At 36.3% G+C, this 17,138-nt stretch overlaps 1 protein-coding gene across 4 annotated transcripts in view; it reads left to right on the forward strand.

Annotated features, from left to right (window-relative positions):
- Window positions 1-17,138, forward strand: part of ANO3 (anoctamin 3) — a gene marked incomplete at its 5' end in the record, with an annotated part of 218,119 nt that overhangs the window by 185,643 nt on the left and 15,338 nt on the right. For all 4 annotated transcript variants that reach the window (XM_081154128.1, XM_081154125.1, XM_081154127.1 and 1 more), the window contains 6 exons: window positions 1,644-1,726; window positions 2,147-2,287; window positions 2,855-3,019; window positions 11,334-11,370; window positions 14,500-14,611; window positions 15,363-15,420. In XM_081154128.1, coding sequence (XP_081010254.1) covers window positions 1,644-1,726; window positions 2,147-2,287; window positions 2,855-3,019; window positions 11,334-11,370; window positions 14,500-14,611; window positions 15,363-15,420 — 596 coding nt within the window. The remainder of the gene's footprint in view (window positions 1-1,643; window positions 1,727-2,146; window positions 2,288-2,854; window positions 3,020-11,333; window positions 11,371-14,499; window positions 14,612-15,362; window positions 15,421-17,138) is intronic.

Raw genomic sequence — 17,138 nt, forward strand, 5'->3', positions numbered from 1 at the left:
TCATGATGTAGATCTCCATCTCCCAGAAGTGTGAAATGGAAATACTGCTGTAGGAGCTGTGAGTGAGTTCCTTACAGTAAATCAGGAGGTCTCCTTTCAGCAGTGCAAGTTCATACATTCCTTCATCTAATCTCATAGGTCTGCTGGTAATACTTTCAACAGGAGACAGTCTATGTTTGCTGAAAAGAGATCATAGGTTGAACAATATCAAAGGAAAAGCCTTAGGCCAAGGCAGATTAAGACTCCACCAGTTTTGCCAGTTGAGTTTTGATTGCCCTTTTAGTCTGTTCTATGAGACTGGAGGACTGGGGATGATATGCACAATGGAAATGTTGCAAAATCAGCCAGATCTTACAAACAGATTGTATAATGTGTTCTGTGGTATGAGTTCCCCAGTCACTGTGGAGCTCTGATGGGATTCAAGTTAGGAAAGCTTTTCTAGAAATTATTTTACTTACTACTGAGGCTATGGCTCTGTGGCTTGATTAAAGTTCACATACCAGTCCTCAAAGTGGCCTAAATGCGAGGGGAAATGCCCCATACAGGTATGAATGGGCTTTCCAGAGTGGTACTCTGCCCAGTTTTGGCTTTTTTGTATACCTGGGAAGCTATCTTGAAGATGTCTTACAGCAGTATTGTTTCCCTTTGAAACCATTTTGTCAGTGAGTTAAGTCATGTACATATTGTAACATATGATACTGTATACAATCAGGGAGGAATGGTCAGTCATGTGTACCTACCATAAGTTTCTTTTAGGGCCAGATTTACAGCCTTTTTCTCACCCTTTCTATTTTGTTGAACAGCTAAATGCCCTGCTTCCATAACATTATCTTTTATATCCCCGATTGCTTCAGCTGGTAGCATACATGTCTCCATTAGGGGCTGTGATTGTTTTAATGCTGCTAACTTAGCAGCAATGTCAGCCAAGTGATTATCTCTACTTTGAATGTCCAGGGATTTTTATGTTTAATAAATTTGTAGTTAATTGGGTGACTTTTAAGAGTTCTAAAACATAAGAACTGTTTATCTTTTTTCTGGAAGAAGTCAAGAATTTCTCTGTTTCCAGAGCATACCAGTGTCATGGTCACACCAAAGATGTACCTGCTGTCAGTATAAATGTCAGCCATTATACCTTTGGCCAAATTGCAAGCTCAGCTTAATGCATAGGACCCTGCTTGTTGAGCAAAAGTTGCCTGAGGCATGACAGCCCTGCTCTTTTCCTCTCTCTCTCCCACCTTACCCTTCTCTGAATCCTGAAGAAGAAGCATCTGACCTTTAATGTCATTCCTGGAGAAGGCTTTATTAGGTCTTTTAGATAATTTTGAATAAGCATGTACAAGTCAAAAGGAACAATAAATATTTCTCTCAGGAATATTGACCTCTTGTAGCATCACTTTGCTGGGTCATGCTAACAAAAGTCTCTGCTTAGTTAATCCAATGAAAAATTACTTCTTCTCTAAGAATGCATTGTACAGAGACAGGAGCAGCAGGGTGAGAAAAAACTAAAGTTTAATTGTATGAACTTAATGAATTCTAATAATTCAGTAATATGGTAAAAATGCATCAATCCAAAGAAGAAATGCAATGATGAAAGAACATAATGTGGTTGGATAATAATTATAATAATAATAATATTTTTACAGCCACAGTCTTCCTGGAGTTCTGGAAAAGGAGAAGAAGTACACTGACCTATACTTGGGACCTTATTGAATGGGAAGAAGAGGAGGTAAGATGTTAGGAAACAGGAGATAAGGAAATTTGGATGACAGATGTTGCAGAAAGGTGTTCACTGCCCTTGACATCTAAATCGGAAGCAGCTAAACACTATTAGATTTTTCCCTTGATTTGTTTTACTAATAAGATTTCTTATCTAATGACAATAAAAAAGATCAATGATGAGGTAATGTAATTATTTTCAAAACATTTCTATGAGTTTTCTTAAACTACATTGGTGGAAAATTGGGCTAATTAAAATATAGTTAGGGTTTATTTGGAAGGTAATTTGCATCTTATTTTTAAAAGGTTGCTTCTTTGCCAAGACTTGATACAAAAGTAGACCAAAATGCAGGAATTTTGTATCAACTCTTAGATAAATTTTTAAAAAATGTTTTACTTTGATATTTAGTTAACTAAGTTTCTCTCATAGGAAACACTTCGTCCCCAGTTTGAAGCAAAGTATTATAAGATGGAGAGAGTGAATCCCATCAGTGGAAAACCCGAGCCGCATCAGCCTTCTTCAGACAAAGTCAGTCGTCTCCTTGTTTCTATCTCAGGAATATTCTTCATGGTAAAGTATAACCCTTAATATCGGAATGTTGTGGGTTCCAGGGTTAGAAGGAAGTTCTAAGAAACCAACTCATTTTGTGACCCTGATAATGTAAGAAATCACATCCTGTTCAATACTTTGGCAATGCATACTATTAAACAAAATAAAAACCACAGCAGGCCATGGAGTGGTTACAAGGGGAATATGTACATATCCTTAAGATTACTTGGAGTACACTCTATGGGAGAAACAGAGATCATCTAAGGTAAAATGGAAATTGTGTGAGTTGCCCTGATGAATTAGTTATCTTGTTTTAAAACCAGGCATTCCATTTAAAAGTGGAATTTTCAACAAAATTTTAATTTTAGTGTGATAGCTTTATCATACTACACCAACTTAAATCCTATACTATTTATTTTGACACTAATGTAACTTGGTTCCTTAAAGGAAGAAATTAAATTAATGTATACTTTCTTAGAAAAATAAATTTCTTTAGCTCTTGGGGCCAGCATATTGAATCTGTGTTTTTGCTTTTGTTTTGTTAATGATGCAAAGCCTGCTTGTCTCCCCTGGTCTCCTACGCTGTAGATATCTTTGGTGATCACTGCAGTGTTTGCAGTTGTGGTGTATCGCCTGGTGGTTATGGAACAGTTTGCATCATTCAAGTGGAATTTCATCAAACAGCACTGGCAGTTTGCAACATCTGCTGCTGCTGTCTGTATCAATTTTGTAATCATCATGGCCCTGAATCTTGTAAGTGTTTACAACTTTTCAATATGTAGAGAAGGATAGAGGTTTATGTTTCCTTTACACTTAGATTGTCTTTACAGGAAGCCAAAGTAAGACCAAGCCACATCTCTGGCAAAGACAGTTCAGTTTAGCAGAAAATATTTTATCTATGTGGTTCAGATGATAGATGCCCTTAAATTAAACTACATGATAGTTGTACTGTCAAAATTTCTTTCCCTTTGAGTTTATAGTTTGATTAGTGATACCCTCATAAGTGTCTAGCATGTGCTAGAAAGGTGCTATATTCCATTCATTCAAGTAAGGGATTATTTGGATTAGAAAACCATGCCAACAAACTCAGACTCAGAGGAGAATTTGCTGGAAAGACAAAGGAAAATCTGTTTGAAAGTAAAAGCTTATTACCTCCAAGGCCTCATGTGAAGTAGAATATAGTCAGACAGCTACTCCTTTTTTCTTTCTCTGGGACTAAGCATTTCCCTTTCCCTTTCCCTTTTCCCTTTTCCCTTTTCCCTTTCCCTTTCCCTTCCCTCTCTCTTTCTTTCTTCTGTTGTCAGTGCTTCTATTTGTGTGTCTACTCTGTTCTGTCAGGAAGATAACTACCTTTGCCTAACCATGCCCTGTCTTTCGCTCAAAGTCCAGTGTGCTATGGCATTGTTATACTTGTGTTATCTATCTTCTTTGGCTCTATATACATGACCATGTTGGTCAGCTTTCTGTAGTTTATTTAACATGGATCATCCAGTTATTTCAATGTGCAAATTTCTCAAAGACAACATCTGATTGGTTTAACATCACATATACTGACTTGTGAACCAATGTCTAGGGCAACATTAGGCCTAGGCCTACCTTTTCAGCAAGGTCTGTGAATGGGGTTCTATTTTCTCTGTGCCTGAAGACAGGAGACACTGATTGACACGTTTAAGATAATATCTTTAATTCTTCCAAAAACACAATGCCAATATTCTCTCCATTAGGTAGATGAGGAAACTGAGATTCGGAAAGCTTAAATAACTTTCCCCAAATCATACATAGAGTAAGATAGTGTTAGTGCTAGTATATTGACATCGTGAGATAGTACCTGTCGATAGATTAGCAATACTCCAATAATGATGTTGATGTTATGTACAAGTAATAAGCACTTAGTTCCAAGTGTGGAATGACACTGATGTTACATACTTGCTTGAAGAAATTTAAGGCCATTTGGTATTTAACTTTAAAATAATCAGAGAAGGGCTTGAGAAAAAAGTGAACAGTCACTGTAATCAATGAGTAACTTTTAATACAAAGATGATAGTTAATATCTTCCACTGGAGTCTGCTTTCTTCAGGTTCATTTTAGTTTGTAGAAGGAGAATATTGTTTAGTGTATCTTCAAACAGACCATACAATATTTTAATTTATGCCCTTGGTTTAGAGATTAAAGGGAATAATAAACACTGAAAAGAAGTGCAATGCTAGTACTGGGAGGCTTATATGTTAGCATAGGTTGTTCATTGCTCAAAGCCACCACATTGAAGAGGACCATTCATCGCATAACATTGTAGATTTTATACTTATGATAATACTCTTATGGTGGATAGTGAAAGATCTCATTTCTAACAAAATCAGTATATCATAAGAGTTTTCCCATTGACTGAGGTTATTGTGGTTAGCCCCATTATCTGAGGAAAAGGTGGCTAAATAGCTGATGTGTTTAATTCTAGCTAACACTAGCAGTCAGCCAGCCTGATCTGATAGAATCCATTTCTTATCCTTAGTAAGTTGGTTGACATAAAAATGACTGGTCATAGTGCTGCTGTCCGTTATCCTACTGCCTAGAGGAGGAATAGGACCCCAGGCACAGTGAGGACTGCCTCATGGTTCAAGCACAGAAGCCCTGAGAGAAGCCATCAACTGCATCTGAAATGAAATGGGGGGCAGGGGCTGTGATAGTGGATCAGAGACTCAAAGGGAAGAAGAGAGGGGTGCTTACTCTAATGAGCCAAGAAAGAGCAGAAAGTGGGTTGTCATTTTAAGAAATTCAACCCACACGTGTACAGAAGCACAATTTCCACCTGAGGAAATTGTAAGAAGTGTCTGTGAAACATACATTTATGGAAGATTGAAGAAAATGCGGTTAGAAGAGTAGATGAGTGCCTAGCTGTGGAGCTCTCGAGTGGCATGTAATGAATTTAGACATCGTCTTTCCCCGCTGTGGGCAGTGGGAGCCATCCATGTGCGTGCTCCATTAGCCACCAGTCAACATATCAGATACGCTTATAGATGTAAAGGCATTAAAATATTAGACTTATTACAATGTAATTGCTATACTAATATATTTTCAAACTCTCAAGGGAAAAAAAAATAATCTCCCTGGGGAGAAATGTGACTGATCAAAACTGCTAAAGTAAAAGAAGATATCCTGAGTAGATCATCAACCAAGAGGGAAATTGAGAAATAAACATTACAAACTAGTGATAGTATCTCATCTAAGGCCGGTATTAAAAAGACCTTCTTTTCCCTTTTAAATAAAAGATGATTTCCTGTTGTGTAAAGTAATTCAGAATTTAGACAAGGATATAATGCTTTCTGAGCAAACATAAACCTGATTTTAAAGTTATATGTGGCAAAGATAGTATCAGAAATCAAAGTAAAGAGCAGTTATAGCTACACAGATAAAAAATTGCAAGTATATATCGAAGTGTTACCAGGAGTTACCTCTGAAAAGTACAATTACAGGTGAATTTTATTTTCTTTACATCTTGTCTAATGTTAAATGTATTTGCATTTTCTAGATTTTCTACAATAAGCTTATGTTCCATTTAAAACTAGGAAAGGACAGTATTTGAAATTAATTTCTAATACTCCATTTTAAAGAAATCATCAATAATGGTAGTCCAGGATTTATGTAGAGGATTCTTATGTTATTATTTAGAGTAGCAAAAATAGGAAAGAGACTCCTTAAATGACCAGAAAATAAGGAACTATTTATTCAAATTCTGTGGAGTATCATATAACCAACTAAAATGCCACTTTTAACATTTTTTAAGGACATGCAATTACATAAGATTAGATACAATTTCACTTGATTCCTATTGGAACACACCTGCATTTTGAAACTATAAGGAATGACAATAAAATGTTAACAATGTTTATCATCTCTCAGTAGTGGGATAATATTTGATTTAACATAACATTTTCTGTTTATTCAAATATTTATCCCTATATGTAGGTTTTGATTTACAGTTAGAAATGTTGATGATCTTTTCTTTGGTCTTTTAAAATTCTTCAGACCACATCTGCATTTATATAAAGTCCTCACTCTTATTTCTTTAAATGTTATTTATTATGCATTCATAAATTTTTAAGCACTCAGAGTTATCTGTGAAAAGAGAAGCACACATATAAGTTGTCATATTATATCTTTTTATCAAATAAATGTTTAAAATATAAAAAAATTTTTGACATTTTAATCAGCTCATATAGAAATCATAACCACTATGCTAATTTTTACTGTTCTTATTTGTTCCTCTTTAATATCTTAATTTTCTTTTCTTTTTAAAGTCTGTGGTTTTTTTATCTTTTCCTAACTTTGACTTATACATTGTTATTGACATACAAAAACATTAAAAATATTAAGGAAAGTCACTTAACCCAAAATGTCACTCACCTCCCTTCCTACCATAAACTAATTGTGCCCATTGAAGGTAATCACTGTAAATGGTTTCATGTCTGCTTATTCCCCACCTGCCTTCAAAAGAGTACCCTGTGTTCCTGGGTTTGACAGTTTGTTCCAAAGACCTGCTGATCTTCAAAAACATCTTGAGTGAATTAATGAACTGGCCTGATATTTTCGAAGACGGAAAATATTTCACAGACAAGGAAGACGAAGAAGCCAAATGTGGTTAATTAACCTTTGCTTGGGCAGGCAAGCAAGCATGACCACTCCGGGAACAGAACCTCCAGGTCCAGGCGCAAGCCTTAGATCCCACCCAGGTTCTTTTTAGTAAAGTGAAGAACTTGTCATGATCAGATCTGCATTTGAAAAATATGGGCGCTTTTATCCTCAAACAGTTTCCATATAAAAGGCACTCATATTGCAAAAATTGAAACTTGGCTGAAGTTTCCATTGCTGTAGCAGACTCTAGTTTTATATTATTCCAGTTGCTTCTTAATCACCAGTCCCTTAATCGCCGACTCTCTCCACTTCTAATCCCTAGCCTCAGGCACCCCCTTCTCTTGAATCACAGTTGACCCTCATATATGTAGTCCTCCTGGCATAGGGTTCACATACTGCTTGTTCTCACTAAGTCTCTACGTGTGATGAGGCTTAATGTATTCTTTCTTCCAAAGTAATGCACTTTACAAATAACGAAGACTGAACTGAATGGAGTGTATCTCTACTTACAGAAATAAGACCTACATAGAGAGGTGATGATAGCATTATTTTTGTCATAAAAACAAATCTTTTGAGACCCTCAAAATTCCACTAGTTCTACTTAATTAAAGACAAGGGCCCATGTAACTGCCTAGTGCTAAAACAATCATCCATCGTTGCTGGGAGCGTACAGGACTGACTTCCTTTTCTTTTTTAATTGAACTTATTGGAGTGACATTGGTTAATAAATTTATATATGTTTTAGGTACACAGTTCTACAGTACACCATCTGTATGTTGTATTTGTGTGTTTGCCACCCCAAATCAAGTCTCTTTCCATCACTATCCCCCCTTTATGCTCTCCTACCTCCTGCCACCCCCTTTCCTCTGGCAGTCACCGTACTGTTGTCATGAGGGTTTTTTCCCCCCTAAAAGTTTATTTCTACTTGTTGGGCATTTTGGCACAAAGATTAAGGGATTATTGGAAGTGGCATAGACCATTAATACTTCTCTTTACTCTTGCAACTAAGAAGGTTTTAAAATGGATTTCGCATAAAGGAAGTGAACTACAAAGCCAACTCAAAAATATGAAAAGAATGTTATATTCTTGAGATCTATCTCATCTGTGTCAAACAATAACGCCCATCTGAATTCATGCATTCCCTCCCTACTCAGGATGTTAAGACACTTCACAGATTACTAGACAGCCCTTCTGATTCACCTGAGCATGCAGGATTAATGTAAGGGCTTAAATGTGTATAGATTAAAATAATTAATATCAAAATGCCAGACTCTTTAAAAAACTTATACCACCAAAATGATTCACCTGGAAAACCAAATAGTCCTTGTCAGTTTCAAATCAACACTAAATGTACAGCTTTTTGTTTCTTAATATCCCCTTTGTGATCCTTATGCTCCCGTATTCCTTGAATAAGGGACTTGTCCTCAGTAAAAGTATTCTATTAATCTAATACACTCTCCAGCTATAAGTCATGAAATTATGACATGTAGGCATGGCAAAATAGTTTAAATCAGTCAAGTGATTTTTTCAAAATAAGGAACTTTCGATGTTTAACAGACACAGCCAGGAACCTTCTGTCATTCTTCATGCATTTCTCTCGTCACTTTCATCATACCAGTGATTGTCGTAAATCCTGCTTCTGTAGCACCTCTCTTCACTACTGCCTGCTCACCATCCTGACTACTGCTTGAGTCATTTCTAGCTTGGACTGGTGCAGCAGCCTTGTCTCCATTTTTTAACTCTTTTTTCTTCTTAGCACACTACTGTTGGAAGGATCTTTCTAAATTGCAATTGATCATTTTATTTTGTACTTGAAACTGCTCCACGGGTTCCCATTGCCTCTGATATAAATTGTAGATTCATTATAAGGGAACGCGAGGCCCTCCATTACTGAAAGCCAGCCTCCCTTTATCTTCTTGTCTAAAATGCTGTCTCTCCCTCCTTTTCACGGGCTGCACGACAGCCACAAAACCACTCTGCCTGCTCCCTGGCATCCTGCTATTTCACAACACTGCCTCTGAGTTCACAGTGTTTCCTCTATCTTCTGTTTTTTTCTTTTATCTCCTTGAAGAATATCTCTTCATCTTTGAAGATTCCAGTTAAAGATCACTTCCTCCATAAAGTTTTCTTTCAATCCTGTAGGTAGAATTGAATAATCTCTTCTTTGTGTCCATTTTCCTCACAAGGTGTGTGGGCCTGTCTGTTCTCCCTCCTCATCAGATTCTCCTGGTGGAATGAAGCAGTCCCCCTTGTGCATACTTTTCTGTTACAGACATGCCTCTTCTGCCACTGTCCAGGCGTAAGCTCCTTATGAGCAGGAGCTGTAGCTTCCTCATGTTTGTATCTCCAGGTCTTTGCCTACTGCCTAGGCAATTCAAATTTAAAATATATTCTTTAAATAAATTTTAATTCTGTTATTCTCCAAATATCCTAGCATCTTGAATATTGCATGTGTTCAGAATTATTTGTTATTGGAATTATATTTTCAGTGTCTTCCAAGTTTGCAGCACTTGTTATTTTCATTCAAACTAATAACCAAAGACTATATATTCTCTTAATCTTTAAAAACAGATACATCATGGTATCCCTAAATTAATATTCAAATTGGGAGAAAAATAGGGGCTAAGATAATAAAAATTTGATTACAAGTTCATCTTAAAGATCATGAAAGTAACTTAATGATTGTTTTCTGTTCTTAGTATGCTTGAAATCACCTTTATCACTTGTAAAACTACAGATTCCAAGTTCCATTCAGGATCTTCTTTGTGGACTTAGGCAATCTACATTTAAAAAAATACAAGTGATTCTGACTCATTCAGTCCCTACAATAGCATTAGGAAATCATTGATTCAAGGGATCTAAGGTAATTTTGATACATAGCCAAGAACAGATACCACATTTCCAAAGATAATTGAAAATAATTTAATCATAACCAAAACACTATTATTTTTAACATTCCTTTATGCATATAGCTAAAACCCCACAAAGCCAGAATTTGAAACCACAAGTTGCTCTTTGCTAATTCCATCCTTTCTCTTCTTTATTTTGACCAGAGGATTGTTATCTCAGGCAAGGTACCTGACAGTCTAAACCGTAGTTTCCTCTCTTGTAAAATGGGGATCATTAGACCTGTTTGATGGACTAACTTAAGTAATAGTATATATAAAACACTGCTTGGTACTGGCCAAATACTATGAATGGCACATATTTAAATAAATTTTTCTTTCAAACCCAGGGAGGGCAATCATATCAGTACTAGAGGCACAGCACCACTTAAGTATCATTTACTGATTGACAAGTCTATCATACTTTTTGGAGACCCTTCTGTAATCATTTGACTTGATAAATGGGTCAGGGCAAAGAATATTTTACAATCAGGATAATATTGGTGCTCATGAATTCAAGCTAATCTTGTCCTAAAATTTACTTGTGTGTATAGTTAAAAAAAAAAAAAACCTGCACGGGAGATGGAATGAGACTATTATAATCAATGTAATCTTTCTCAAGATAATACTGTAGACCTTAGGAATAGATAGGTTTGAATCATAGGTAGGATAAATAATCACAGTAGTCCTATTGAAAGGACAGGCAGGAGAGATAAACAACATTTAGTGTCCAGCTACGTACCTTTTAATTTTGCATGCCAAAAAGCAAGATTATTAAAATCTAAAGAATAATTTGTAGAATCATAGGGTTATGTAGTAATATTTACATGCACACACATATACCCACAAACACATATCACCCTTCTGTCTGTAGCAAATATAATTTCCCAACTATATGTACTTGGAATATTATATGATATGTTTCTTTCCTTGAGTCTGCATGAGTCATGGACAGAGCATGTTGGGGCAGGGAGAAGGTGGCAGAAGATGAAAAACGTCATAAAAATCTATTGTGCATGTGCCTTGCTTGCTTATAGATTCAACAGATTTGACTTATGAGTCGTTTCAAATAACTACCAAACCAGCTTTGTTCTTTAGGAGTGCAAATTTGCACAGTCTTTGTCATAGTTTGGAAAATGTTTTATCAATAGTAAAGTCAAGCTTCCATTTAGCCCCCCAGTATAGTTAAAAAAAAAAAAAAAAAAGTGTATACTTTGGTAATTAGATCCCAGGTCAGCCATCGATTAGTTAAATGACTTTGGGAGTTTTCTCAGTCTCATTTCCTTTATTTATAAAATGTAAATAAAGATAGCTACCAAAAAAGACTTTGTTATTACAGAAATCAAATGTGACTGTATATATACACATATTTACAACACTTTCATATTGCTTGCATTGTGTATATATATGTAAAGCACTACATAGTTAAGTACATGCTTCTACTTAATTAAAAATGTAGCTACTTTGTGGAATACACTTTAGATGTTTCTTTGAATTTGTAAACAGCCTTTTCTAAAGAAAAGAATAATAGTAATACTTGTTCTCTTACACTACAGGCTTATGAAAAAATTGCTTACCTTCTCACTAATTTAGGTAAGTCTATTTTTCTTTATTTCTTAGTAAGAGAATATTTTAGTAGGGCCTATCAGTCTATAGTTGATTTATGTACTTTAGTATTTTTAGTATCAACTTCAGTTATATACTTGTGGATAAAAATGAAAGAAGTGGGATAGGATGTTGGACTACATCACATAGCTATAGTCAATGATGTAGTTATAAAATCTACTTACTAGAAATCAGCAAACCTGGTTCTTCCTACATTGGAGTGCTTTCCCCCCTACCTTTTCAGCTCTTTGGCTTTTTCCCTCCGATATTTTTTTTTTTTCTAAGTATTTTACAGCATGTATACTATTTATTTGCTTGTTTTTTTATTTATGTTTGTTTATTTTTCATGTATACAACTGAAAGGCAAAATAGTATTAAGAGACTTATAATGAAAACCTGTCCTTTACCACATTACCCATTCTTATTTTTTATGTCGTCAAGAGACTACATTTTGCCAATTTTATCAATTTATTTTGTATTTCATATTCTGTTTCTAAATAACATGGTTCTACTGCCATTCTTTCAGCTTTAGGAAGCTATTGCCTTCCCATCAAGAGGACAACTTAAGCCATAATGTTCCCTGCAGTGTCCTGTCCTGCACATACTTCCCCATCTGTCACCTGTATACACAATTGTTATTTCTTCTCCTTTCCAAAGGAGGTGTATCAGCATTTTTAGCTAAATTAGTAATTAGTGTTCACATCATTGTGTCTATATAGCTGTTTTCCTACCTAAGGCACAGCTTGCACTATCATTGTTTCCTTTCTCTTTTTTTTACAGAGGAAAGGAGATGGGGAGAGAGAGAGAGAAACATCAATAATGAAAGAGTCGTCATTGATCGGTTGCCTCGGAGCCCGCAACCCGGGCATGTGCCCTGATCGGGAATTGAACCGTGATCTCCTGGATCCTAGGTCCACGCTCAACCTCTGAGCCACGCCTGGCCGGGCTCATTGTTTCCTTTCTTATACAACCTATATATTTTCATGAAGCACATTTTACCTAATTTTCTACATACTTTTCTTAATTTGTTCCAAACTTTCTGTCTCAACTCTAAATTCTCTCGAAATACATTAAAAACTATCAAGAATTCTACTCATTTTATTTTCTTCTTAGAGTCATCCTCCCTTAACCCACTGTGTACTCATCTCAGTGGGTTGCCCTCTAGGCTTGGGGTCAGCCACATCCACACTTGCTTTCACCAGGGCTCTGGGAATTCCTTTGCCTTTATTTCTCAGTTGGATGCTGCTTTTGGGATCCTATGCTGCCATCTGTCTTGGCTTAATTCCTTGTCTTACTCTCTGGAAAGTGAATTTCTTGAGACCTTGTATGTCAGAAAATGTTTTGGTTTTTTTTCCTATATTTTAACTTGATATTTGGTCCCCCAGTTTTGGGGACAGAATTTTTACTACAGAACTGTTTGAGCAGCATTCTGTTATTGTTTGAAGACTCACCAGATCCTAGGCATTGTACTAAACACTTCTCATTCATCATTTTGTTTTATTGTGATCACAATTCTGTGACAGTAGGATCCTTATTTTATGGATTAGAAAATGAGATTGTTAAATAAGTAGAATTTAAACACCACTTAACTATGGTGGGGTAACTCTGTTACTCCACTGTAACATACTACTTCTCCTATAGTGTAGTTACAAGGACAAGTGATAATAGAAGGGACAATGTATACAGGGGACACCCAGGCCCTACTTCATGGTCTGGAGCTAAATGGTTCTATCTCTTGGACATCGTGTGACTACGGCAAGTTTTTGCCTGTCCCCATTCTTTCTCCTCCTCCTGCCCCCCTTCTTTCCTCTGGTCGTCCTCCTCTTTTTAAGCCTCAGTTTCCTTACCAGGAAGTTGAGAATGATAATAGTTCCCATTTCATCATTGTTGTAGGTTGGCTGCCTGACACATGACAAGTGCTCAATAAATGGGAATAATGTTTCGCTGACCTGAGCTAAAGCATCTTCGATGAGTAATGGAGCACTTGAACTGGGTTGTCTCAAAGCATTCTTCTAGCGCTGATTACCTATATTCATTTTCTTTTAAAGTAATTTATACCAGATGACTACAAATCTAAGAAAGTGATAATTAATAGTAGGAAGCAGAACAGTTTTTTGTGCTAAGTACCAGGCGTACCAAAGTACTCCTGTGAGGAAATGTCTGCTCTCCTGAGTGCTCTCACTGGTGCCCACGAACAAGTCACTCTGCGGATGCCCCACAGACCCTCCTGTTTCTGGAACCTATCCTCTTTGGGCTTAAAGTTCCCTAGGACTTATGCCCTCTTTATTCTGTGATTGGTTTCTGCCTGTATTTTGGCCTAATTTTTTCTTAAATTGGATCCCATTTCATTTTTTATCTTTCTTAAATTCTTCAATCATATTACAATATGTTAGATGTACATATATATGTTTCTGTCATTTATTTGGGTACTGGGTAGGAACAGAGGCTTCAGTTCATGCTGCCATCTTTATTCCATCTCTCTCATCATTTTTTGTTTGGTATTGTTTTGCTTTGTTTTGCTTTAAGAGTCCTGGAACCACACCATGTGAGAGTTGACAGGGTTCTTAAAATCGTCTCATCTAAATTCCTCATTGCATAGATGATAAAACTTATTGCAGAAAATGTGAAGAGACCTGCCTGAGATGACCAGCAGTTGGGTGTAAAGCTGAGATAAGAACTTAGCCCTTCTGAGTGATGCAGCCCTCTTTTCTCTAAACCCGTTCACTTAGATCTGCACACAAAATAGTCATCCTTCAAAGAACTCTGTGGATAATTCAAGCCCTTATATTGAACATAGCCAGATCGGGTGAAAGATTGATTTAATATTTATGGTTATTTCTAAATGACCGTAACAGAAAGAATCCTGAAAACCTTTATATATTAATAACAGGCATCGTATTTTCGTAGCTGTGGGGAAAATCTGCAGATTGACCCATTGGATCTTTACATCAGTGCTATACAGCAGATAGTATCATTCACATTTTACAGGCATTTTACTGAGTGCCTCACAGAACTAGTAAACGACTGAACCAGAACTTGAACATGGGTGTCTGATTCTGTACCTACATCTTTCCTCATCCACCTCATCTATGTAAACACACCCTATGTTCCTTTTAGAATATCCTCGAACAGAGTCTGAGTGGGAAAACAGCTTTGCCCTGAAGATGTTCCTCTTCCAGTTTGTCAATTTGAACAGTTCTATCTTCTATATCGCTTTCTTTTTGGGGAGGTAAGTCAGCTTTGTACACATCATGTTTATATACTGAAAAGATTGTCAACAGTTCCATTTCCAATTTGTGAACAAAGGTGGCACTTTCTTATTCCCAGCCTTGGAAAACTGGGCTAATCTGTCTTCACATATCTCAATCAAGAGATTTCAGTATAGTACTTTAGGCTACCACTACCAATTAAAGTTGACATAAAAGAATAAAACCTATATTCCATACGTGGGTTGAATTAAGACTGTCCTGTCATCAGTAATGGTTTTGTTAAATAAGAAAATAATTTCTGACTAACCCTAGGTTACAGTTCTTTAGTGATGAAGCTTCTACCGATCATGTTCATGTTTTTTTCGTATTTTGGCTGCAAAATACGGAAACAAATCAAATTACTCGTTCTGGTTTGCCATATGATTAACACTCCAGCCAGTGCCATGGAAACATTTTAAATTAAATTACTTAGCCCATTATGTTAATATTCTTTAACTAGGTTAACCAGACATTAAAACTCTACAGGTAAAAGTGGAAAAATCCATTCAGTTGGTTTGTCTGTACTTTCTCAACCCAGTGGCATTGAATTCCCACATTACTTTTTCCTTTTTACGTCAGGTGCTCTGATGTGTAAGCTTGGCCTAAGTCAACCATTTAGGAACAAGTTGCACCAATGAACATTCATGTCTACCCACACATGCACTTGTGATGTGTTAGATGTTCTTCAGTCAACCCACATAAATGCTAATGAATTAAAATGGTTTTTTACAGATTCGTAGGCCACCCAGGAAATTACAATAAACTTTTTAACCGGTGGAGACTGGAGGAAGTAAGTAATCTTGTCAGGGTGGATTTGGGGATATGCAAGGATGTGGGCTAATGACTATGGGAGGAAAGGGGGAGGGAAGAGGGAGAATGAAGTTAGGTACAGGGAATTTCAGGCCTGCTGAAGAGCTTACATTGAGAAAGCTTAAAACTTTCTAAGGACATAAGCTTTATATTATAGAAAACTGGACTCATATGCTAACCTTGCTACTTATTAATTATTTGCCCTTCATTTAACCTCTCTGAATATCTTTCTCATCAGTAAACTGGCAGTAGTAATACTTAGGTTGCAAAGCTATTTACAGATAAGAAATAATTTCCATAACAGATTTAGTACAATGCCTGGCCTGTGGCAGGAACTCTATAAATTGTAGTTGATACTTAATGCTTTGTCTCCACAGCTACCCAGGTCTGTTGGCCGTAGACACACTCAGGTCATTCAAAATCCCATGTTTTCAGGAAGTCTCCAGATCAAACCTGCAGTTTTCTCTCATAGCCCAAAAGAATGACTAAATCTACTAAAATGCTTTTCATCTACCCTATTTGGGAACCAATGCTTACTTTTTCCAGGAGTGTCCAGCTGGAGTTAACAAGGGCAGTGTGGGGAATGAAGTTGCTACAGCAGGTAGATCTATATCTTGATGCCACCAGTAATTTTGTTTAATTGGATATTCCTGGGAAATTATTGGATGTCATGATTCTTCTTTGAAAGTCCCAAGGAAATAATTATAATACTGGTGTCAGGAAAAATGTTTTATAACCATCCTAGGCATTTCCCACGATACACATGACACAGATAGAGGCCATATTTTCAACAAAGGATTATTTATTTTGAGAAAAATCAGTGAAATGAAAAATGTAGATTTGTGATAGGCCCTAAAATCCTAGAAGTGTAGATATAAAAAGTATATATAATGGAAGATAAGAATTGCCCTCTGAATTCAGTCATACAACAAGCATTAACACATTTCTATTCTAGGCCTCTGCTAGGTATTGTGGGGCATACAAATGAAGTCTCTTTCCTTTCTTTGATGTTAATAGTCTTGAAGAAAAGAACATAACCATGATATGTAACAAATATTTTGTCTTTTGAGTCTGATAGTCTACATCCTAATTCTGTCCTACCCAAATACCTGATCTTAACTATCTCTAAGTGTCAGGTTCTTTTCTTTTGTAAATTGTGATATGAATGGCTATTTCAGTAATATTGGTGATAAGTGGACTAAATTGGATCATGCATGTAAAACCCTTGGCACAAATAATGGTAGCCATTATAAAGACAGGGAAAAAGTACTGTACTTAAATTTAGAACATTTATAAACAGCTATCCTGAACTTTCCTCATTCCATGCTGTATAATATCTCACATAAGATTTTATCTAAATCTACATACAACGTTAATCATAGCTAATTTTTAATGAGGACTTACTGTATGCCAGCATATTCCAGCAGTCGTTTCTAAGTGTTCTACATACATTAATGCATCTAATTCTCACAAAAATTCTGCTATTACACTCATTTTACAGATGAGGAAACAGAAGCTTAAAGAAGTTATATAATTTGCCTCCAATTACAGAAACATACATTGATGAAGTCAACCATTTGATACCAGTTTGATCCAGACAGCCTCACTTCAGAGTCTGTGCTCTGAACACACTTTGCTTTCCAGCCACCACTGGGACAGTGTACAGGCCCAATCGAGAACTTAATGGAAACTGATTTT

This window comes from Miniopterus schreibersii (genome assembly GCF_964146895.1).
Source record: "Miniopterus schreibersii genome assembly, chromosome: 12".
NCBI classification, from domain to species: domain Eukaryota; kingdom Metazoa; phylum Chordata; class Mammalia; order Chiroptera; family Miniopteridae; genus Miniopterus; species Miniopterus schreibersii.